This window comes from Monodon monoceros, unplaced genomic scaffold (genome assembly GCF_005190385.1).
Source record: "Monodon monoceros isolate NGI ecotype Baffin Bay Population unplaced genomic scaffold, NGI_Narwhal_1 Super_Scaffold_13, whole genome shotgun sequence".
Lineage (NCBI taxonomy): Eukaryota > Metazoa > Chordata > Mammalia > Artiodactyla > Monodontidae > Monodon > Monodon monoceros.
This window is the reverse complement of record NW_021703769.1, coordinates 13,724,792-13,750,195: the sequence shown is the minus strand read 5'-3', so window position 1 is coordinate 13,750,195 and position 25,404 is coordinate 13,724,792. Positions and strand designations below refer to the sequence as shown.

At 46.5% G+C, this 25,404-nt stretch overlaps 1 protein-coding gene across 4 annotated transcripts in view; it reads left to right on the top strand.

Moving 5' to 3' along the window:
• The window catches only part of EYA2 (EYA transcriptional coactivator and phosphatase 2), a 211,790-nt gene that overhangs the window by 32,670 nt on the left and 153,716 nt on the right, over positions 1–25,404 (top strand). Inside the window, exons 2-4 of one of the 4 annotated variants that reach the window (XM_029221778.1) lie at positions 4,722–4,840; positions 16,933–16,975; positions 20,383–20,525. In XM_029221778.1, coding sequence (XP_029077611.1) covers positions 4,732–4,840; positions 16,933–16,975; positions 20,383–20,525 — 295 coding nt within the window. In that variant the 5' untranslated portion in view covers positions 4,722–4,731. Of the gene's footprint in view, positions 1–4,712; positions 4,841–16,932; positions 16,976–20,382; positions 20,526–25,404 lie in introns of those variants that run through there. The other 3 variants (XM_029221776.1, XM_029221775.1, XM_029221777.1) reach the window with 3 other exon arrangements.

Sequence of the window (25,404 nt, the reverse complement as noted above, 5' to 3'; positions counted from 1 at the left end):
TCCCTGACCGGGCGCCCATTTCCAACAAAGTCTTTTGCTTTGTCAGCAAAAAGAAAAAAATAAATAAATAAAACCAACAATGGACTAATACCTAGACTCTACAAGGCAGTCTATAGAGCAAATCAACAAAAAAGGGGGAAAAGAAAAAACAGTAGAAAAATGGGCAAGGATAAAATATATGAATAGACAGTTCCTAGAAACTCTTGTGGCCCACGATTATGTGAATATATGCTCAAACTCTCTAGTAATCATAGAAAGGAAAATTGAAACAACTATGAGATAATTGCTTTCCATCCAACAGTTTGGCAAAAATTAGAAAGCTGGACAATGCCAAGTGTTAGCACGAATTTATGAAATTAGAACGCTTATACACTTCTGGTGGGAATCTGGGTTAGCACAGGAATTGTAGAGAACAGTCTGCTAGTACTTGGTCAAGTTCAGTTCACATATACCCAATGACACAGAAATCCTCCTCAAATATTTATACGTTTTAAGAATGTGTATGTGTGTGTGTAAGCACACATATATAGGTACACATTACATATATATGTGTATTTTTTTAATGAAAATATTCATTGCAGCATTGTTTATGGTAGCTGAGAGATGAAGGCATCCTAGATGTTCATCACTAGGGCAATGCATAAACACAACAGAGTGGGTATGCAGTATGGAATTCTAGCTACAAGCTGGACAACCATCCGGCAATCTAGACACATTATAAATTCATGGTGCAGACTGGAAAAAAATCCCCATGAACAGAATGAGGTCTCACGCATACACTATTCATGTAAATTAAAACACATGTCACAAGACTTCCCTGGCAGTCCAGTGGTTAAGACTCTGCACTTCCAATACAGGGTACACAGGTTCGATCCCTGGTCAGGGAACTAAGATCCCACATGCCTCACGGCACTGCCAAACACACAGACACACACACACACACACACACACACACACGTCACATAAACAGTATAGCATCATTTACAAGGGGACATATTTAATACATTAGAGGCATTGTGTACGGCGGGGTGTAAAATTAAAATAAACAGGAATTCAAAAAAAAAATTTTAAAGAAGCTAATCGCTCAGTTATAGATTTCGCCTCTCCCTCTCTCCTTCCAAGTTCCTGCCTTCCTCCATCCCTTCCTTCCTGTCATCCTCCGACAGATGTTAATCGGATGACAGAATGAACAAGATTCTGTATCAGGTGTCGTGGGGGAAATAAGGATGATTTCCACGTTGGCCTGGCCCTCAAGGACCTTAGGCAAGGTCAGGACACCAAAGCTTTAATAGCAATGCTCAGTCCTAGAGTTCAAACTCACAGACACCTTCTTGTTCTGCTATAACATCAACACATGCTATTTCGACGTGCTAATTGCTCTTGAGGGTGACAACAGTACTCAGTAAAATCATAAGCTATGTGACCAAGGCCAGAAGTGTCACATGGCTGTTTATTTCCTCATCAGGCTTGTCTGATGACACGTAATCCATGGGGCTCAAATGCAAAGGCCTGTAGAGACCAGGAGGAAATACAAGGAAATGGAAAAGGAGGGTCAAATGTAAGACACTAGGGAGTGGTGGGGACTGTGGTGAACTGGAGCTCATATGCCTTGACCAGATTGGGCAGCCAGCTGATAGCTGCCATGCAGGAACCTGTCAATATGCTTCCATTCTTCAAGAGAAGCTGGAACTCTAGATTTTTATGTGAAATCGCCTTGTTTTTAAATATTGGCAAATACTTCAAATATTTTTAAACCCTGAGGAGGAGGAAAAACAATTCATTTTATTTTTAACCGGATTTGGTCATTTAGCTAACAATTGGCTGCCTTTAATACCCGTACTCACAGTGTCTGGATGTTTAGAGACCAATGTAATCTTTTACAACGTTGTTTATTTTTGAACCTTCAGTTATTTGCATATACCCAAAAGGATGAAGGGAGTGAGTTTGGATAAAATGCAAATTTCTGGCAGCTACAGTCAGAGAATAGGTTCAACGTCTGCTGTTTGCCAAGCTCCATACAATATGTTTTGACATATTAAAGTAAAGAGATACCAAGGCCTCTTTCTGGAGTGCCTTGTGGCATTTGGGGAAAGAGAAAACCCATGTATACATGGGAACACTTAGGACCCAAATGTTCATCAGCTAACATAAAGCCTTCAGCACTGGAAGCTAATTTGTGTGGAATTTTCTCATCTGATTAAAAACTATATATAAAGTACTTCCTATATGCAAGTCCTGGGATAAGTGATCTCTTTCTTTGTTAAAAATTAAGTGTTTCAGACACACAGAGATGACGAGTAACCCTCTGACCGCAGTACGCCCACCACCTTGCTTATAGACTAAAACACAGGGGGTAGCAAACTTTTTCTGCCAGATATGAAATATTTTCAGCTTTGCAGGTCTCCATGGCAGCTACTTTACTCAGAAGGTGCAGCGTGAAAGTAGCCACGAATGACACAGTCAACCACATGCAGGGCTGTGTTCCGAGGAAACTTTACTAATGGACACTGAAATTTGAATTCCACATAATTTTCGCAGGCCGTGGAATGTTATCCTTCTTAGGATTTTGTTCAACCATTTAAAAATGTGAAAGCTGTTCTTGGTTCATGGGTCACACAAAAACAGATGCTAAGCTGGATTTAGATGGGCCAGAGTTTGTGTCAACCTCTGAACGACATTGTTGCACAGCTGAAGCCCCAGGGTACCTCTCCCCATATTGCATCCCCCAGTGATCCCTAGCTAACCATTCTCTTGAAATGGGTGTCTATCATTCTTATACATACTGTTATCTTTTTATTGCTTATGTCTATATCCCTAAAGAGTGTATAATATTGATTTGTATATTTTGAATTTCACAGAAATGGTATCATACCTTGGGTACCCTTCTGTCTCATTGCCTGGTACTTTGTTTGGCAGTCTGTCCATGGTGCTGAGTGGAGCTCCAGAGCAGTCTTTTTCACTGCTGTATTGTATTCCATTGTGTGCCCATTCTGCCTGTATTCTTCATTCCTATGGTAGTGAATGGACATTTAGGTTGCTGCCTGCTAAGTCCTCTCCTTACAGATCTCATCTCTTGTCATCTTCACCATGACCTTGTTAGGGAGATACTGATAATCCCCACCGTCCGAATGAGAAAACTTTTGACTTAGAGCAGTTTGGTAACTTGGTCAAGGTACTGAGTACTGAAATGGAATTTGAATCCACAACCGTTTTACAGTGGAATCTGAGTTTATAACCATGTCACCATCAATCGGTACACTGTGTTCTGTTAGCACGGTGATAAACATATCCTGCCAAGGATGACCTTAGATACTGATCTGCAGTGATTAAACTTAACCTTTTGCTGAGGACAGCTTGAATCAGTGGCACACGTTATTGGTTGTAGTTTAGTCCTTTGAAAATCACCGTGTCCGACGTTGTGCGTGTTAACCAGAAACCTCACTCCCTATGTGTGACGTATGGTATTTGTCTTTCTCTTTCTGACTTACTTCACTTAGAATGACAGTCTCTAGGTCCATCCATGTTGCTGCAAATGGCATTATTTCATTCTTTTTTTATGGCTGAGTAGTATTCCATTGTATATATGTACCACATCTTCTTTATCCATTCGTCTGTTGATGGACATTTAGGTCGTTTCTATGTCTTGGCTATTGTAAACAGTGCTGCAGTGAATGTTGGGGTGCATGTATCTTTTAGAAAACAGACTTGTGGTTGCCATGGGGGAGGGAGGGATTGGGGGTTTGGGATTCGCAGATGCAAAGCACTATACATAGAATGGGTAAACAACAAGGTTCTATTGTATAGCACAGTCTATTAAATATTAAATTATATTAATATTAAAGCATATTTAATATCCTGTGATAAACCATAATGGAAAAGAATGTGTATATATATATATGTATAACTGAATGACTTTGCTGTGCAGCAGAAATTGACACAACTTTGTAAATCAACTATATTTCAATAAAATAAATTTTAAAAAAAAAGGAACCTCATTCCCTGACCACAGTGGGTAGGAATTTAGGAGGAATAAGTACTGACATAGCACAAGAGTTGGAAAAGTTTTCAGTGAAAAAAGAGAATGACCCAGGAGGCTTGTGCCTATTCTTTCCTGCTCCTGCCCACAATAGCATTTATCAAGGTCATGGGTAATTCAGGAGTTAGTGTGTTCTTTCTTGGTAGGGACCGCAGTGCTGGGCTGTGGGGCTCTGCTGCCTAGAGGGACTTTTTAAGTATCGATGACACCTTTTGAGCCCTTGTCCATCTGTGCAAGTGACACCGTGTAACACCATGTCCATTCTCTCTTAACTACAGTCAACTCCACCTTCTCTTCATGCCTCTGGCTTCTAGGAACCCAATCCTCTCCCTCTCTACCTGTTTCTCCCTTCCTCTACTGGAAAGTCTCCCTGGCTCGCTCCAGCTCGTTCAGATGACATTTAAAAGAGACCCAAATAAAATTTTTCTAATGACAAAATACAATGGGAAGGAGGGGAAAGTTTTAATCAAATGGGTGTATTCTCCAGAGGGGAGCAAGCACTTCATTTCAATTCCTCATTTCCCTTTGATGGAAAGTTTAGTGAATTTTTATGATGTAGAATTTATAAGATGGCTGGGTTTAGGTAATCAGCTTTAATATTTATACTCCTAGGGAAAGCAATAGGAATCATTAGTAAGCATGCATAATTAATGAATAAATTATATTTCCCTTTGTTTTCTTTCAGGTACAAGGAAATGCTAGAACTAGTGATCTCTCCCAGCCTTACAGTAAACAGCGATCGTCCGGGTAAACTGAAGGTCAACTGTGCCGACACTGATGTCTGGACTCTGAGTGACATAGAAGGTAGGCCTCTTGCTGTGCGTTTTGGTGGGTCCTGTGGTGATCCCCGCTCGCCCCACAGAATACGGTAAGGGACGGATAGCCTTCGGCACGCATCCTCTCACAAGTACTGTCGTTATGACAATTTCTCCTCCCACCCAATTAGATTGTCGACTCTGGACCAAAACTTTCGCGTACGTTGCTAACAATTTTGTCATTAGAGGTAAAAGTGTGCTCGTTCCTGTTCTGAACGTCCTGTCTCGGTCCTCAGTTCCAAGAAATGCTGACACCTCCGTAGACGCTAGTCAGTTTTGGGTGTATTCCAGGCCCAGGCCCCAGGCATGCCCTGCAGGCTCTGGGGCTGGACCTCTGAGTTTTCTCCTGCCATCGCCACATCCAAGCAGGCGTCTTGTTTATGGGGGTTTGACGTTGGGACAAGAACTCATCTGCCTTTTGCTTTCAGGTTGGGTTGCAGTCAAGGAAGCAGAGGAGAGTTAAGCTGTTTAAAAAACTATTGGCAAATGATGCAGTCAGACTAGTTTTCACTAGACAATTCCAGCTATTGTTTGCACTGTTTGTGATCTGTCAGCCTTCCTGGTAGAGTGCAGAGTTACTTAGCAAAAGGCATTAAGCTATTATGTTTAACCATTGGGCTTAACCCTTTGTTTGAGCAGCTTTGGGATTTGCTGTTGGTGTGCCGAAACTCCCAGCTGTCTCTCCTTCACTATCTGTGTTTGATGCGAGCTTATGGGGGCACAGTGCTACATAATTGTCATGGAAAACCAAAGAGACGTGAGTCTAGTTGAATATAACATCAGAAGGAATTTGCTTTTAAGCAACTCCAGGCTCTTGGGAATAATTACTGCCGTCACCAAGATAGCAGTAATAATGTCTTGTGTGCTGGTCATGAAGCTGGAACAGCCCTGCTAAAAATACCATCAAGAGGGTCTGGGCTCCTGTGACCAGAACACCCTCGTTCCTACTGGTCCTTTGGAGCGTCTGTGTAAGCCACCCTGGGTTCTTTGAGAGTTTGAGATAATTTATTGAGCCCTATTCAAAGACAGTCATCCTTTTCCTTCTGAGTGAAGGCACCAGTCAACTACAGACTCTTCATTTCAGAGCCAGTAGAGACAGGAAAAGGCATAGACTGCCGAGGGAGGAAGATCCCAGGCTGACTCCCAACCCCACTGCTTCCCAGCCAAATGATCTTGGGCAGATTGTTTAACCTTCCTGAGCCTCAACTTGCTCACCTGCCAAATGGGGGCAGAATCATGACACTTCATAGGATGCTTACTGCAAGGATCAAATGGGGTGATGTTATGTAAAGCGCCTGGCACACCTTGGGGGCATTGTAAATAAACGTATTATCCCATTGAATCAGATAGCCACAGGGAACTCAAAACCATGATTGCAAACTGGCTGCCAAGCCTGGCCCTCAGGTATGTCTTTGTTTGGTTTATACTGTGCTTTAAATAAAAGTGAACTTGTGAAAATTGGGAGAGCTCACATAAATATCTGGATTTCTAGTTTCTCTTGAGATGCCAAATTCTTTAGAAGTGCTGGGCCCGTGTTCCCACCTGGCTTCCACTAGTAGGAGCTGAGGGGCAGCTGTCAAGAAGATGAGTGCCTGCCACTTCCTCTTGTCGTTCGTTTTTTGTGAGCAACTACTTTGTCCCAGGCACTATTCAGAGCAATAGAAATTGAAATTAATTCTCCTCCTCCTCCATCACTATCAAAGCAAACTCTTGGCACCTGCTATGTGTCAGGCATTAAAATGTATTAACTCTTTAGTGTCTGCAACTCTAAGAAGTGGATACTCGTTTTACAGGTGAGGAAACCGAGGCACAGAGAGGCTAAGTAACTTGTCTGAGATGACAGTTAAGCGACAGCCAGAATTTGAACCTAAGTAGTCTGACTCTAAAGTCTGTTTTCCTAATCAGTACACTGTCCTGTTTCTCATGTAATTATTACACCCCTATTAGGCTACGAGCCCATTTCACGGATGTGGAAGTCGAGGCTTGGGGAGTTAAGTAACCAGCTTAAAGTCATACAACTTGTGGCAGGGCCAGGAATCAGACCCAGGCACTCTGGCTCCAGAGTCCTCACGTCTAAAGTCAATAATCACTTTCTGCAAAGATCTTAGTTTGCAGACCCCAGATGTCCATCCCGCACAGTGGTGGCACCCACAAACACATTGTCTGTCTCCTTTTTGTGACTTGGAGCTGTCTGTACCCTTTACTGCCCTGGGGCAATCTGAGGCCAAGGCTAAGGCTTTGGGGGTGAGCAATGGGGCAGAAAGAGGTTGCTTCCAAATTCAGAGCAGGCAGGGGGCTGGCAGGGTCAGGTCTCCCTCTCTCTCTCTCTCTCTCTCTCTCTCTCTCTCTCTCTCTCTCTCTCTCTTTCTCTCTTTCCCTCCCTCCCTCCCTCTCTCCCCTCCCCCCCCCCACACACACACACGTTTCTTTCTCTTGATTGTTGACATGGGCGGTGAGCTCCAGGACTCTGCAGGAGACATTCCACCCTAGTTGTGGCCTCGAGTGCCAGACTCAGCTGCCCTTCCTGCCTGGCCTCTGGTCTCCCTCCTCCTGGGCCCTTCCTTCTGTTACAGAGTGAATGTTACTGAGTGACTACAAGGGTCCAGGTCCAAGGAGAACCCCAGTAGCCATGAGCCATGAGGCCTACACTCTGGGGGGTTCTGGGGTGGGGGGATCGTGGACCCCAAAAGCCCCCCGGTGGCTCCTATTGCATTTCTGGCTCTGCCTCCTACCAGTTGTAAGTCTCTGGTCTAGGGACCTAACCTCTTGGGGGCTCATTTGCCTCTTCTGTTAAATGGAATAATTATGCCACCAACCTCATAGAGTTGATGGGAGGATAAAATGAATTAAAATATGGAGAGGACTTGGTGTTTTAAAAAAGTATAGAGTAAGATCTAAATTCCTTCCCCTTGGCCAAGTAGCCTCTACTTTTTTTTTTTTAAATTTATTTTTGGCTGCACTGGGTCTTCGTTGCTGCACGCGGGCTTTCTCTAGTTGTGGTGAGCAGGGGCTACACTTCATTGCGGTACACGGGCTTCTCATTGCAGTGGCTTCTCTTGTTGCAGAGCATGGGCTCTAGGCGCACGGGCTTCAGTAGTTGTGGCATGTGGGCTCAGTAGTTGTGGCTTATGGGCTCTAGAGCACAGGCTCAGTAGTTGCGGTGCACGGGCTTAGTAGCTCCACGGCATGTGGGATCTTCCTGGACCAGGGCTCGAACCCATGTCCCCTGCATTGGCAGGCGGATTCTTAACCACTGCGCCACCAGGGAAGTCCCCAAGTGGGCTCTACTTGCCTGTCCCCGCCAGCCTCTCAGACTCATCTCTAACCCATCACCTCTGCTCACTGGACCCAGCCCCTGGCCTTATTTCTTTTGCTCTAACTCATAAACGTGATTCTGCCATCAGGGCCTTTGCACTTGCTGTTCCTCTGCCTGGACCAGGCTTCCCCCCATCTCTGCAGGACCATCCCCACATCCTTCAGTTCTCATCAGAGAGGTCTTTCCTATCAAAAGTAATCATTTTTTCATTCATTCATTCAATAAATGTTCACTCAAACACGTGCCCGTCATTGTTTTAAGTACTAGGAAGACAACACAAAACCCCTGCCTCTTGGAGCCCTGCCTAGGGTGCTGGCAGGGCAAGAGTCTGATGACAACAATAGATATATAGCATGTTTTATACACAGACACACACACACACACACAAAATATATATATATATCAAAATATATAGCATGCTGGATGGTGATGTGTACTAAGGGGGGAAAGCAGGGTGGGATGCGAAATGCAGTGATATGGGGTTGCAGTTTTTGTTAGGGTGGCTAGAAATGATGTCACTGGGAAGGTAACACTTGAATAAAGACCTGAAGGAGGTGTGGGCGGGCACTTCTTGGTCACAGGGACGAAGAGCCTTAGGAGCAGAGAAGATAGCAAATGCAAAGGTCCTGAGGCAGCTGTGGTTCCAGAGCACTGAGAAGCAATAGGAAGGCTGATGTGGCTGGAGCCCAGTGAGCAAGGGGCCAGTGACGGGGAGCTGAGGTCAGAGAGATACCCAGGGTCAGACCATGCTGGACTTTGCGAGCCATTGGAGGGACTTGGCTTCTACCCTGAGTGAGATGGGAGCCGTGGTGGAGGGGTGTGGTTGGGACCAGATGAGGGACAATCTGATCTACAGATTGACAGGCTCCCTCAGGCTGCACGTGAGAACGGACTGCGGGTGGGGACAGAATGGGAGCCCGGGTAGCAACGAAGGTGTTACAATAACCCAAGTGAGAGGCCAAGGTGGCTTAGATGGGGTGGTAGTGATGGAGTGGTGAGAACAGGCCAGATTCTGGGTCAGGTTTGAGGGGAGAGCCAACAGAACATTCAGCCACAGTATTTGGTTTGTTTAATATTTTCTTCATATTCCCACTCTCTGCCGGAAGTTATGTGTTTATTCACTTGCTGTTTGTCTGCCTCACCACCAGAATGTAAGTTCTCTGAAGGCAGATCTTGCCCACTTTATGCCTACGTATCTTGACCACTGAGAACAAGGCATGACGCATAGTAGGTACTTAGAAATAGTTGTCGATAGAAAACAAAATTATGGTTACCAAAGGGGGAGGGGGGTGGGGATAAATTAGGAGCTTGGAATTAACTGATACACACTACTGTATATAAAATACATAAATAACAAGGACCTACTGTATAGCACAGAGAACTATATCAATATCTTGTAACAACCTATAATGGAAAAGAGTCTGAGAAAGAATATATATATATGTGAATCACTTTGCTGTACACCTGAAACATTGTAAATCAACTATACTTCAATTTTTTAAAATGATACTTGCCATATTAAAAAAAAAAGAAATACTTGTGGAAGGAATGAAGACAGAGCACTCTGCAGGACTATAGGACAGGGTGATTGAACGAGTGCTACCCTCTGTGAGCCCCCTGTGGTATGACATCTCACAGCCTTAATACATGCTGTGTCCCCTGCCTGCAGCACCCTCCCTTTCCTCTTTTTTTTTTTTTTTTTTAAGACAATCCAATTTCTGGTCACCAGGTAATACATAAATACACGATCCTTATAAAAACTTGAACATTAGGCCAAATCCCCCTTTGCCACATCCACCCAATCTTAGTTGTCACCTCCCCTTCCCAGCAGTAACCACTGTTTTGTGTTCCTGTTATGGAAGACTTTCTCGATGCATTACATATGTGTAAACGTATATTTCTATAATTTAAGTATGTATATTTATGTCTCAAATTCTCTTGTGCATCAAAACCACCTTGGAAGTTCTTTTGGCACACCGGTTGCAGGGCCCCATCCCCAGCATTTCTGATTCTGTAATGGTTTGTGGTGGGGCCCAAGAATTTGCATTTCTAACAATTCCCAGACAGCGCTGATGTTGCCAGTCCAGGGACCAAACTTTGAGAACCAGCCTCCAGGGCTGGTTTTAAACCTGTCTGCACATTGGACTCTCCTGGGAAGTTTTTTAAAAAATTCAATGCTCATGTCCAGATCCTACCCCCAAAGAGTCTGATTTAATTGGTCCAAAGTGTGACCCAGGCAATGAAATTTTTTTAAAGCTCTCCAAAGGCACCCAGTACTGTGGACCCAAGGTTGAGAACCATTGCTCTAGGTGGTGAATTCCTCCAGGACAAAGACAATTTTTTATTCCTACATATGTATTTAAATCCCTGTTCTTAATTAGCAGACAGCTCAGTGTCTGGCTCATGGTAGGTCCTTAAAAATTATTTATGGGTGGGTAGGTGGGTGAGTGGGTGGGTGGATGAGTGGGTGGGTGGATGAGTGGATGGACGTTGGGTGGATGGTTGGGTAGGTAGATGGATGGGTGATGGGTGGGTGGTGGATGAATAGAGTAACCTTTAGGAACCACAGATAACTTCAGATTGATATTGCCTTTGAATCCTTAGTAAAGTTTCTTTAACTTCTCCTTGCCTCATTTTCCATATCTATAAAGTAGAGAGAACAACTTCCTCGTTGAGTTGTTATGGGGAATAGAAGAGATAAGGCCCAAGTAGTCCTTAGCAGAGTGCCTGGCTTGTAGGAACCACTTGAGAAATATAAGCTATCATTCATTACTATTTAAGGGAAATTTAGATTTGAATTGTATCCCATCTTCTGGAAGGAGGAGGGGAAGAGTTATGGAACTAAGAAAGCACAGCTGAATCGAGAAAAAATTATTTTCGTTTGAAATGCAGACATATTTTGCAAAAGCTGAGGCTATAATCTCATTAAGTGTTTCCTCGGAGAGGTGAAATCACCTCCCGGCAGAACAAGCTGGGCTGTCATCCTCACTCAGACTGCCTGCCCCTCCTCTGCCCTGGGCATGATATGGTGTAATTTCCAGTTTCAGTCTCACCGGTTCTAGCCAGGGGCTGGCAGATTTTCTTTCATTTCACCCAAGCCAGGTTGAGCTGCCCAGAGCTTTGCCCAGGTCTGGCCTGGGGAGCCACAGATCAGTTTCACCTTTCCCAATTTTAAGCCTTTCTCAGCCTGCTTCCTGGGGGCCTCAGCACCCAGAACGACCTCTACCTGTGGGGCGCACATGCTGAACTCCTAATACAGTGCTCCCTCCTGCTGTCGCTGACGCTGATCTGAGTGCTGTTTAAAGCACCCACACTAAGGAGATGAGCTGATGAAATTTACAGACACGCAGCTTTTGTAGCCAAGACCTTCCTCAAGACATCTTGCATTAGAAATTGTCTCATCTCATGGGGGATCAGTTAGAAGTGGCCCCTGGGATCCAATTAGGCAATATAATAGTGGTTGCTGCTTTTAGAATCATTAGCTTCTTAACCCTCCCAGTGAGAGGTTAAAAAAAAAAAAAAGTGTGAGCATTCAAACTGGGCTCACAACTGAAGTGGCTGAAGCAAGGGCCCCAGGAGAATAGAAGACTAATAATAGCTCCTGTGTGTTGAGCAGTTACCACCTGGCAGGTACCTGCCTCCTGCGATCGTTGCGACAGCCCTGCAGCGATGAGATAGTACCCCATTTTGTGGATGTGGAAACTGAGGTTTAGAGAAAGGAAGTGATGGGCTCAGAGCCACACAGTTATAGTGCAGCAGAGTCAGGATTTGAATTTGGGTCTGAACCCTTCAGCCCACATGCTTTTCTTTTGGGAAGCAACATTAAGATAACAAATTATGAGATTTGGATTGTAGATCTGGTCCACAGTAGGTGCATGGTGAGCATTTGTTGAATGCATGAATGAATGAACCAGCTGTGTGTGTCTTTGGGTAAGTCACATCACACAGTCATGCACACACACAATCACACAATACGCGTGCACTCAGACACACAGACCCCAGCTCCGGTTTCCTCATATTACAGCAGATCATTTCTATTCCCTTCTTGGCCCCAGTAGGCGTTTGAGTTTGTGACTTCTGGAATGGAGATTTATTTTTATGAACCCAGAATTGGGACTTTTTCATAATTTGCAGTTTTTCATTAGCCTGTGGTCTAAACCCTCGCTACTCAAAGTCTGGTTTCCGGGCCTGCCATGTCAGCATCACCTGGGAGCTTCCTAGACCTAGAGACTAGAGTCTGCATTTTCATAAGATCCCCAGGCGAATCCTGTGCATATGAATGTTCCAGGTGCTCTGCTCTGTATCATCCACTTCCTTCCTTTGCACCCTGTTATCATTGTAATTAAGTACTTGCCTTATCTAGTTAAGTATTTGTTTACCACCTATCTCCCCCACAAAACTGGAGGGCCCATGAGGACAGGAACTCTGACTGCTTTTGCTGGCACATGGCAGGCGGTGAATGAATGAATGAATGAATGAATGAACGAATGAACAAGCTCATCCTGAGGCTCTGGCCATCTGTTTAGCTAATCCTTCTCCCTTCGCCCATTGGAATCTGGGCAGGAGGAGGGGCTTAGAGTTTTAAATTCACAAGTAAATGGAGGAGGCTCTCTGCCCCTCCCGGCTGCCCCATTTTGTGTACTAGCCACATCCCTCAGAGACACATGGTGAAGCTTGAAATAAATAGATTTGACTACATTGAGTCAGATCACCAGGGCTGCTTTCACCACTGGCAACATGGATACAAGTTGCCATCAGTGATTCCGCCACTGACCCCAATCTTGTTGATCAAGCAAGTTCAATGGCACTGCCAAGTTTGAGAACAGGAGCCTGTGGTCAGTGGGAAGGGCATCTCCATCTACCAGGCACCAGATCTTACCAGTGTCAAAGGGCTGCTGCTTCTACTGCATATGGTGTCTTCACTACCCTGAATATGCTTGGGGCTCACTTGAGGACTGAAGTCAAAGGGTCATCTGCCCTTATGCTGAGGATTCCATGTTTGTGATGGAGTGACCAGGAGAAGTATGACCACTCCCCCTAGATTGCCAGCATGCCCTCTGGGTCTGTGACACTGGCATCATGGAGGAACTCATGACCACAGTCCACGCCCTCTCTGCCCCTCTGGCAAGCTGAGGTACTATGACTGTGCTGCTGTCCAGAGCATCATGCCTGCATCCAATTGGCATTGCCGTGTCTATGAGCCAGATCATTCCTGAGCTGCATGGGACGGTCTGTGGCATGGCCTCCCATGTCTCCACTTCAGTGTGTCTGTCTGGCTCTGACTTACCATTTGGAGGAAGCTGTCAAACACAACAGCATCCAGAAAGTGGTGATGAGGGCATCTAGGGGATCACCGAAAGACGTCCTGGGCTACGTTGAGGACGAGGTTGTTCCTGCGACTTAAACAATGATGCCCACTCCTCCACCTTTCACACTGGAGCGTGCGTTGCCCACACAATCACTGTCAGGCCCATTGCCTAGTACGCAGATGACAGATGGCTCCAGCTGCATCTGGGCCTCCTGGTCCACAGGACCTCTGCGGACTAACAGCCCTGAACCACAGCAAGAGCTTCAGAGGAAGAGAGAGGCTCTCTGCTCTTGTGGAGTCCCTGCTCCACCTTTGCACGCAAAGCACTGAGCATGGTTGTCCTTTACACAGTCCCACCCCAGGTCCCTGAGGAAGGGAAGGAGCTTGGGGGCCCTACATTGGCACGGACCGTCAGGAGTCTCCATGAGGTCTGTGCCATCCTTGCCAGCGAAAAAAGGAAGAAGAAAGGGAGGGAACGAAAGGGAAGGAGATTATTCTATATATAATGCGTTCATTTTCCAGGTTCTCAATTCTCCCAAGTGTCCCAGGATAAAAAAATTAAATGTGATACCAGTTTAAAAAAAAGAAAAAAGAGCCTGTGCTTTTCAAAAATCACACGGTCTGCAGAAGGAAAATCTCTTAGCACTGACTAAATGCCTGTTTCTTCCTTGCACAGTCTTCCTGGGGGTTGCTGGGGTGGAAGAGGACCATAGGTTTGCACAGCAGGAGAGGGAGAACTGCCCTGGTAGGGAAGGCTGATTGCATGACAGTTCAGAGGAACAGAGGAGGGGGAGCGAGGTGAACATGCAAATCAGGGTGCAGAGGTTGGGGGCTGGGGGAGATGCTTGCTTCAGATTTCTAGAATGCCGAGTTAATCTAAGCCCCTAGGACTGTTTCCATAGATTTCGATTTTTACGAATATTTACATATTTATTAAAGAAAACATATTCAAAATGTTTAATTCAGTAACTTATATATTACTAAACATAACTCAAATCATGGCCTTTTACCAGTAATGAGACTGGGGCTCTTTCAGAATGAGACCATCCTGTGGGAGGAGGAGGAAGGGGATGTGGGAGGCTCTGCCTGGGGCAGGAAACCCGGAGCAGGGAAATGAGCAGCGAGTGAGCACCTACTGTGCACCGGCACCTTTCCTTGGAGTTAGATCCCTGCTGTCCCGACTTCTTAAAAATATGACACATAGTAAGAAACATATTTTTACACAGGCATTCAGCACACACACAACACATTCTTACGTCTACAACTGGAACAAAAGTATCCCACAACTCCTCCTTACTATGAGCAATATACGCTAATGCTGTCCAGCCTTTTTTTTTTTTTTAAGATTTATATATTATTTATCTTTGTATTTTATTTATGTTTGTGTCGGGTCTTAGTTGCGGTACGCAGGATCTTTTGTTGCAGCATGCGGGATCTTTCGTTGCAGCACGTGGGATCTTTCGTTGAAGTGCATGGGCTCTTCATTGCAGCGCGCAGGCTTCTCTCTAATTGTGGCATGCAGGTTTTCTCTTCTCTAGTTGTGGCACGCAGGCTCCAGGGCACATGGGCTCTATAGTTTGCGACACGCGGGCTCCCTAGTTGCGGCACACGAGCTCAGTAGTTGTGGCACGGGATTAGCTGCCCCGTGGCATGTGAGATCCTAGTTCCCTGACCAGGGATTGAACCCACGTCCCCTGCATTGTAAGGCAGATTCTTTCCCACTGGACCAGCTGGACTTCAGGACTCGCCCTCTCACCCCGGTGGCTTGGGACTCGAACAGAATGTGACTCTGCCAGGGAGGTGATTAAGGAGATGGACTTGGGACTCAGACAGCCCTTGGGTTCAAGTCCCAGTTCCCATGTCCACAGGCTGTGTGGCTTGAGCAAGGCACTTAGCCTTTGGACCCTCAGCTTCCTCGTCAGTGCAATGGGGATAATGACACTGTCGGCCTTGTAGCATTGCCATGAGGATTAAATGAGTTCATGCATGTAGGCAGTTAACACGGGCCTGGCACATGGTGAACATCTAAGCGGGTGCTGGTTGCTGTTATGATGGTGATTGTCATTGTGGGCTGCTGTGTCCTGGTTGGGAAGCCAGAGTCAGGAGCCAGCACCTGAGTTCAGATCACAGCTCCACCCTTTAGGACCTGTGTGGCTTTGAGTGAGTTATGTAAACTCTGCACCTCCTGCTCTTCGTCTGTAACATGGGCACGTGAAGAGAGCCCTCCTCAAGGGGTGGTTATGAGGATTAGAATGATCCAGGCAATGGATTTAGAAGGCAGCTTGGCATGTTATAAGCACTGGGTAAATGATACATACAGTCGTCGTCATCATCTCATTTAATCCTCACGCATCCTTGTGAGATAAATGTTCTTTCCCCATTTCGCAGGAGGGTACCCTGAGGCCCAGAGACTATAGGCAGTCTGCCCGAAGTCTCGTTGCTTACTGAGTGCTAGAGTTGGAATTGCAGGTTGGTTTACAGAGAGGCTCAGAGCTCTGGAGGGCTTGGGGCATTTCTCAGGAGGCACAGGGACACCTCAGCCACTGCCCTACATACCAGGGAGTGTGAATCGGCAGGTTGGTGCAATCAGTAGACACGTCATCTGGAACTTGCCAGGGCTCCACGCTGAGGGCCTTGCACTGCATTATTTAAAATGACACAGCACAAAACCCTCCCCAGTGAACTGTTCGTTTGTAAAATTGTCCTCTTGGAAATGTCTCTCCCAGCAAAATTCTATCACGTTTTCATCATGTCCTGATTATTGCTTCCCAACCATGGTTGGAGGCTGAGTGCCCAGAGATACAGCGTAGAGCACTTGTATCAGGACCTCGGGCCCCTTCCATCTCCCTGCCCCACACTCTAGCTGGAGCCTAGGAGATAATCCAAGATGTGCCTCCCCTAAGTGCTGGGGCCAGCCCCACCTGAACCCAGTGAACTGAAACTGGGGAAGGAGAGGAGGAATATCAAGGTGACATCAGAAGAAGAAGGAAAATAGGTGTTGGATAATCAGAGCCAACCAGTGTGTGCCTTTCTAGGTTTCTGGGGTTGCCTTTAAGGCAAGGAAGGGAGTGGGTCTTCATCCAGGAGTAGAAATGGCGCCAGCTGACAACTAGTCGTGTTACGTGGCTCAAGCACGTTCTTTCTGCCTCTTTGCCCTCCTTTCTCCATCTGTACAATGGGTGGGGAGATGGATTCTACTCTGATGTTTCTAGATGCTACAGGTTCTTTATACGTAGTCCTTCAGTTAGTATCTGGAGACAAAGCACACCCAGAAAAGGTTTTCAAGAAGGAGAGTGCTACAATGGTGTGCCTCAGATAAGCTTGTGTGGTTGAGAAAGTCCCTGGCAGCAACTCTCTGAGTTTCTTCCCCCTCAACCTGGCGTCTGAAGTCATAGCTTCTGGGGAACATCGCTCTGACAGCTCAAGCCCTTCAAATGTTTTTCTTTTTCCCCTCCAGGCATCACTACATCGGCTCTGAGTGTGTCCCAGCTCTTTGCAAGGTGAGTACCCTTGCTTTATCTCCCTCTCACTCTCTCTCCCTCTCTCTTTCTTGGAGGGCAGAGGCTCTGGAACCAGACTCCCTAGAAAAGAATCCCAGCGCTACTCTTACTGGCTGAGTGACCTTGAGCAAACGACCCCACCTCCCCAGGCCTCAGTCTCGCCATCTGGAAAGGGGGGACAATCATGATGCCTGCCCCACATAAAGGGCGCTTAGAAAGGGGTCTGGAACAGACTTTCCTGAGAGTGTTGGCTGTTGTTTTCTTCTTTTTTTCAGTCTTTTCCTCCTTTCCTTCCTGTCCTTTCCTATCACAGACTTTCTCAATTCCTCTCTCCCTTCCTGCTTCTCTGTCTCTCCCTCTCTTGTCGTCTTTTCTCCCTCCTTCCCTCTCTCTCCTTTTCTGTCTCCCTCCCTCTCTCTTTGCCCTCTCTCTCTCTCGTGCTCTCCCTCCTCTTCCTTCCTCCTGCCCCATCTTTCTCTCCCTGCCCCTCTCTATCCTTCTTCCCCCCTCCTCCCCGCTCCTTCCTCCCTCTTCCTGCTCCAACATTCACCCAACACTCCTTGGTACCAAATCTCATAGGAGCACTGGAGACTCGCGAGATCAGTGAGACACAGTCCCTACCCTCGGAGAGCTTCCAGTCTAGTGGGGACAGAGACCAGTAGATCAGAGATCTCAATAGAGTGGATGGTACAAATGCTCCACCAGAGCCACGCGCAGGGGTTAGTGGGAGCCCAGTGCTGGACAGGGCTTACCCAGGGTCCTCAGGGGCTGCCCATCCGCACCCCCTAGTGTGAGAAGCCCCGGGTTTGGCAGGGCGGTCAGCATGGCCCTCAGTCTGGATACTCAGCTCCTCCATAGCTGGACATGCTCCTCTCTGGATGAGACCGTAGAAGCTGTTTATAAGGAACACACTTTCTCAGCCTTCCTTTCCCTCCAGAAGATGTTTTGGGGGTTGTCGGTAGCAACTGAGGTCTGTTAAATCTACCTAACTTGTTTTATGGCCTTGGGGTTAGAGAGCTCCACTGTCCTCTCTCTGGTTTTTCACTTGAGCCCCAGTTTAATCCGAGAATTTCACGTCGGTTTTGATGGGAAGCAGGAGTTGATCATCTCCAGTTTCCACCTTCTACTTCCAAAGACAGGTATAAGTTGGGAACATTTTCAAATAAGGTTCTCTGCTCAGCACTAAGTCCCAATGCTCCAGATGCGTTTCCAAGCACCTCACAGGGTAAGAATCTTGACTGCTGAAACGCCTTCCATTACTGATTCTGGCGTCTCCAGCGCAAACAAGTTTCTTATGCATCTTGGAACAAGTTCCCCAACCCTTCGGCACAGTAGTTGTCAAAAAGAAAGAGGGCCTGAGAACATCTTTTTATAATTCCGCGAACTTTTGCATCTGTCTCACGCCTGCCATCAGGCTTCGTATGTAGGAGGAGCTCTGGAAACCAACAGGTTTTTACTAAGGTGATGTAATCAAAATGGAATCAGATACAGGTTTGGGAATCTCGTTACCATCTACTGATAAACTTGTGGCCAGGATAGTTAGATACAGTTTGTCAAGTTGCAGAGAGGTGGAGTGGTTAAGGGTGTGGCCTCTGGAGCCAGGGTTCAAATTGTGTATCAGCTGTGTGCTTTTGGTTCCTTCATCTCTCTCTGCCTCAGTTTTCTTATCTGTAAAATGGGGATGGGAGTAGTAACTGCCTCCAAGAGCTGTCACAGTTGCTATCAGGTTTAAATGAGCCAGTCTACATGCAATAATTGGGACAGTGCCTGGCATATCATAGGCCCAAGAATTGATGGCAGCACACAGAGCAGACCCAGGCTTTCCAAAGCATGTGCTTTGCAAGAGAAGAGGGAAATAAGGAGAGAGAGAGAGAGAGAGAGAGAGAGAGAGAGAGAGAGAGTGTGTGTGTGTGTGAATCTTCTGGTTTTAAAATATTGGCAACTTCAAATTAAGAAAAAATTGCACTGGCCAAAGAAATTATATCCGTAGAGTCACCATCTTGTCCCCTTCCTGTTATAACAACCTACCTTGACTTTATTTATTGCTCCCTACAGGAGCAATAAATACAGGACTGAGTCAATCCCAGGCCCATCACTGAGAAGCAGCAAAGCTTCGTGATTACAAGTGTGGGCTCTGGAGTCAGACTTACGAGTTTAAGTTCCAGATTTCCCACTTTCTAGCTGTGACTTGCGGTTTCTGAACTTCAGTTTTCTCTTCTCTAAAATGGGAGTTAGAAGAGCCTCTACCCCAGAGAGTTGGTATCAGTATCCGATGCGATTCAGTGCACGTATTAGGCCCATGTGACACAGTTTGTAGCCCGTGGTCAGAGCGCAGTGATCACTAGCAGTCATTATATTCCAGATGTCTTAGGTCAGTGGCCCGTTAAATCCTAGCCCTTCATGAAACCCATTATTCATCTTGGAGTAAGGAATCCATTTTTTTTCTTTGGTTGCAAGTAACAGAAATAGACCCCAGCTGATGTAAACACAAAAGGACTTTTTTTGGAAGATCTGGAGTAGCTCACAATGGAAGCAAAAGTGGAATAATCAGGCCTTGAGAAAGACCAAGAGTAGGACAGCTTCTAGGACCCAGGCAATGGGAAGGAACTAAAAAACAGCCTCTTCAGAATGTGGTTGTTGGAATGAATTATTCAGCCCAAGATTTAAATTCCCAGAACAGAGTCTGATTGGATGATCTTGCACCATGTGCCCACCCCATGGGCAAGAGCAGGGCATCTTGAATGACAATGCTGTCAAAGCTACAATCAATTGGGAAGGTGTCTAAATTAGGGTAGATAGTCACGGTGGAATAGGCTACACTGCAGTAATCAATAAACCTTGGTCTCAGTGGCTTAGCACAACAAAGGTTTGTTTCTTATATAAAGTCCAATGTGAATCCCAGGAAACTCTCCAGCACACCTCTCCTCCACAAGCTGACTCAGGGATCCAGGATGTAACTGTGTTGGCTCCGCCCTCTCAACTGGTACCCTCCACAGTTGCTGCCGAAAGAGGAGAGGGGATGGTGTTATTGGCCAGACCTATGAGTGGTTTATGCATTCTGTCAGGCAGAACCAGGAAATGTAATCTTCCTGGTGCCCAGGAAAGGAAAGTGAAATAGGATTTGATGAACATGTAAGCTGTCTCTCCCCTGGAAAGAGTGAATACCCAGGGAATTCCCTGGCAGTCCAGTGATTAGGACTCAGTGCTTTCACTGCTGGGGCCCAGGTTCAATCCCTGGTCAGGGAACTAAGATCCTGCAAGCCAAGTGGCCAAAAAAAAAAGAAGAAGAAGAAAAGAAAAGAATACCCCCAAAGGAAAATAGCAGTGGTGGTGATACCAGAATAAGGGGGGAGGGATGCTGGGTTGGGCTTGGGCTTGGAGATTTCATCTTCTCTCCTTCCATGCAGACCTTGCCCACGTGTCCTGCACAGCCAGCATCCCACTGCCATGGCAGCCTACGGCCAGACTCAGTACAGTGCGGGGATCCAGCAGGCCACGCCCTACACAGCTTACCCACCTGCAGCACAAGCCTATGGAATCCCTTCTTACAGTGAGTACCTGACCAAGCTCTTGCTTTCCCCCTGGGATCCCCACCATCATGGTCTTTATTTTGCCCTGTTGCTTCAGTGAAATGCAGAATGATAAATGCAGCCAGCCTAATTTTGGATTGGAGATAGAGGGGAAGGACAGACACTTTAAATATGGTTCAAGATCTAGGGCTTCCCTGGTGGCGCACTGGTTGAGAGTCCACCTGCCGATGCAGGGGACACGGGTTCTGCCCCGGTCCGGGAGGATCCCACATGCCATGGAGCGGCTGGACCCATGAGCCGTGGCCGCTGAGCCTGCGCGTCCGGAGCCTGTGCTCCGCAACGGGAGAGGCCACAACAGTGAGAGGCCCACATACCACAAAAAAAAAAAAAAAAAAAAAAAAAATATGGTTCAAGATCTAGAGACTATATCAAGACCTCTTTTGACTGCAAGAGTAAGACACAACCCAAGCTGGCTTAGGGAAAATGGAAATTTAATGATTCACATACTGGTAAATTTGGGGATACGACTGATAGCAGGTATGATAGCAGGTATGGCTGGATCCAGGTGCTTGAATGATATCACGAGGAAGATGTCTCACTCCATCTTCAGATGTTTTCCTCTGAGTTGTCTTTACCTCCACATGTGACAGCAAAGATTGTACCTGTCAACTCCAGGTTTGCATGCTTTCAGCTCAGCACGCTCAGCAGAAGGACATCTCATCTTTCCCAGTAGTTCCACCAGAATCCAGTGTTGACCCTTGGCACAAGCAAGGAGGTAGAGGTGAGGGAGGTGATCGGAGGGTGAAGCATATGGATTGCATATGAGGAAGGGATGGTTCTCTTAAAGGAAAACCCAGTGGCGGTATCAGAAGAAGGAAAAATGGATGCTGGGAAGGCAAAAACAAGAGACAATGCAACCTTGACAGTCAGAACGCTATTGCCAAGAACTGGAGGCTCAGTGAACTAGGCTCACCATCCACTGCTCACCTGTCCCTGTGAGCATTCATCAGGGTTCTCCAGAGAAACAGAACCAATGGGATGGAGCTGAGACAGAGAGATACATTTATCATAGGAATTGGCTCACCCAATAATGGAGGCTGAGAAGTCCCTAGATCTGCAGTTGGCCAGCTAAAGACCCAGGAGACGGAAGAGGATGTCATTCCAGCCTGAGTCTGAAGACCTGAGAAACAGGAGGGCTGACGTTGTAAGTTCTAGTCCGAAAGCTGGCAGGCCCAAGCCCAGGAAGAGCTCATTTTTCAGTTCGAGTCTGAAGACAGGAAAAGACCAATGTCCCAGCTCAGCACTCAGACAGAAGGAGTTCCCCCTTACTTAGTCTGTTGTTCTATTCAGGTTTCCAGTTGATTGGATGGGGCCCACCAACATCAGGGAGGGCAATCTGCTTTACTCAGTCCACTGATTCAAATTAATCTCATCCATAAACACCCTCACAGACACAGTATAATGTGTGACCAAATGTCTAGATACCCCGTGGTCCAAGTTGACACATAAGATTAACCGTCACACTGGGTTTTTTTTTTTGGTTTTTTTTTTTTTGCGGTACGCGGGCCTCTCACTGTTGTGGCCTCTCCCGTTGCGGAGCACAGGCTCCAGATGCGCAGGCTCAGCAGCCATGGCTCACGGGCCCAGCCGCTCTGCGGCATGTGGGATCTTCCCGGACCGGGGCACGAACCCGTGTCCCCTGCATCGGCAGGCGGACCCCCAACCGCTGCGCCACCAGGGAAGCCCCTGTGGCTTTTATTCATGTGATTTCTTCCCATCTTAATTGATGTATCAACCAAAGCCCTTTTGGTAGCAAACAACAAAAATCCAATGCTAATTAACTTAAGAAAATAAGGATGTTTATTGCAAACATAGCAGAAAAATCTTAGGGCTTTAGCTTCAGGCAGGGTTGGATCCAGGTATGATAATAGGAGGAATTAGTCTCTCTGCTTCCCTTTGTGTGGGCTTCCGTCTCAGGCAGGCTCTCCACTGTGGTGCCAAAGGCAGCCCTAGCAGTTCCAGGCTGGAACTCCCCAAAAAGAGAGCCTCCGCTGTCCAGGATTTGCCACATTGTCCCAGAGATCTCTTTACCTGGACTCCTATGGTCAGACCCTGGGGCAGAAAGATGGAATGCTCTGGATGGCCCCATGTCCACCCATGGCACCAATGATCAGGTCAGGCTCACCCCAGAGAACTGATCTGAGTGTGAGGAAGGGGTAGTCCCCAGAGGAGGAGGGGTCAGGCAGAAAGCACAGACATCCATACAGATGGCTTTCCGATCCACCCAAATCCATGGTATCCAGTGGAAAGAACAGGATTGCAGGCAGGAGGCCTTCCTTCCAGACTCAACTGCCCCTGGCTTCTCCACACCTCAGCTTCTTCAACGGTTAAATTAATCAGATCATCTTGTCTTGCCAACTAGATGGTGTGGCTTCAGTGCAGAGACTGAATCTTGAATTTTTTTCCTCCCTCTTCTCCCTCCCTTCCTCTGCCCTGTTCTTTTGTTCATTCATTCATTCATTCATTCAGCATTGGGTCGTGTGCTGAGTATACAATGGTCAACAAGCAGAATGGGCCCTGTGTTTGTGGAGCTTACAGTCTAGAACAGAGGCTGGAAAGTGAAGGCCAACAGATAATGTGGCCCTTGGATATTTTTTTTAACCTATAAAATATACTTGACATTTAAAAAATTAATTGCCAATTTTTAAATGGGAAATGTTTACATAGAAGTTTGTATTCCTAATGTCTTTTTAAAAAACGACAGATGATCGGGCGGCATTGGGCCCACATTTTTTGTGTCAGGAGTAGGTGGCTCTGAGTAGGGCTGACCCTATTAGCCTGTGTTCACCACAGTCCTCCCCCACCCTCATTACTCACTTGAGTTAGCTGCCTGTCCCCTGAAGACATTTAAGTTTGCAACCCCTAGCCTAGAGGAAGAAAGAAATTACATGAACTTTTAAAAATTGTAGGTGTTATTTCAAATTATGATGCGTGATATAAAGGAAGACAAGAAGGCTGTGAAAGGGTAAAGAACAAGCAAGGTTTAATATAGGTTCTAGCGCCAGGGAAGGCCTTTTACATGAGGAGCTGATTCAGCTGAGAACTGAGAGGTGACCATTCGTAAGCACGGGAGGGAGGGTGTCCAGGCCGAGGCAACCACCCCTGGGAAGATGGACTTGGCAAATCCAGGAAGCCCAGTGGCTGGAACACAGTACACAGATGAGGTAGGCGAGGTGGGCAGAGCCTTAGCGCCTGGGAAGGATTTTATTCCAAGTGAAGCAGGAACTCACTGGCAGATTTATAAACACAGGGCTATCTGATACAATCTGGGTTTTTTAAAGATCACTTTGGCTGCTGTGGGGAGGTTGAATTGGAGGGAAGCGAGAGGAGAAACAGGAAGGTAGGTTGGGAGACTGATAAAGTCTGGAGTAGAGCCATGTGGAGACCTGGGGGGCAGTGAACAGACAGAAGTAGACATATTCAAGAGCAGTTGTGGAGTTAGGAGTGACAAGTCACAGAGCACCTGGTCAGGCGTTGGTCATGGACACCATCACTGAGATGCTGTATCACTGAGATGCTTCATCTTTGAGATGTGCATCATTGAGTTGCTGCACCACTGAGATGCTGCATCTTCAAAAAAAAAAAAAACGCTTTTCTTTTTTGGCTGCACCACACAGCTTGTGGGATCTTAGTTCCCTGACCAGGGACTGAAACCAGACCCTCAGCAGTGAAAGCATGAAGTCCTAACCACTGGACCCCCAGGGTATTCCCTGAGATACTGCATCTTTGAGATGCTGCATCACTGAGATGCTGCCACCCACAGTTCTCAGGGCTCTGTGTCTACTTGTCCTTTTAAACCCCCACTCAGCCCTCCAAGGGAAGTCCCATCGTTATCCTCTTTCAAGGTATAAATAAATGGAGGCTCAGAGAGGATAAATAACTCACCCAAGGTCCCCCAGTTGGTCGGTGGCAGAGGTGGAATTATACCCAGGCAGCCTGGATCTGGAGTCTAAGCCCTTCACTGCTGAGCTCCACTGCCTGAGCACACATTCCAGAAATCCTGGGGGATTACCTATGACAGACCTTGGCCAACTGGTGTGGGCATCTCTTCTAACTTCTGTCCCTCCTGTGCCAGAAGGCTTGTGATAAAATCACACGTAAGTTACCCTGCCTGGCTGACAGCCAAGAAACATGAAGCTGGATTATTTTTCAGCATGAAAGAGAAAACTAACCCTGTTCCCAGACAAAACATGGCATCCGGTGGAAATTAATTTGGTTCAAAGTCATTTTACAGTCCCAGTTACCTTCAGAGGCTCTGTGCCCTAACAATACAGCGTAAGTGGTAAGATCACACGTTCTAGGTTCACACCTCACCTCTGTCCCTTGCTGGTCCTCAGACTCTGGGCAGTTTTCCTCCTAAGTCTGGCTTCCTAACGAATGTTGTTGCATTAAATGAGATCATCTACATTGGGGATCAGCTACCTTTTCTCTGTAAAGGGCCAGATCATAAATATTTTCAGCTTTCTGGGCCACTCAACACTGCCATTGAAGCATGAAAGCAGCCAAACAATATGTAAACTAATGGGTGTGTCTGTGTTCTAATAAAACTTTATTTACATAAACAGGCAGTGGGCCATCATGTGTCAACTCCTGATCTCTATAAAGGGTTTAGCTCACAGGGCCTGGCCCAAGGGAAATGTTCAGTCAGTACAGCTGAATCAGGCTGCTACACACACACACCTGGAATGTCCACATCACTAAGTAACGACAGCTGGGATAAAAAAACCCTTTCCCTTCACATATGCCTGTGCCTGAGCAAGCAGTGTTTGCTCACTGTCTGGACAAACCTTGCTGAATCTTGTTAGGAAACTTTTCTCCTTGCTCCTTGGCAAATAGCAT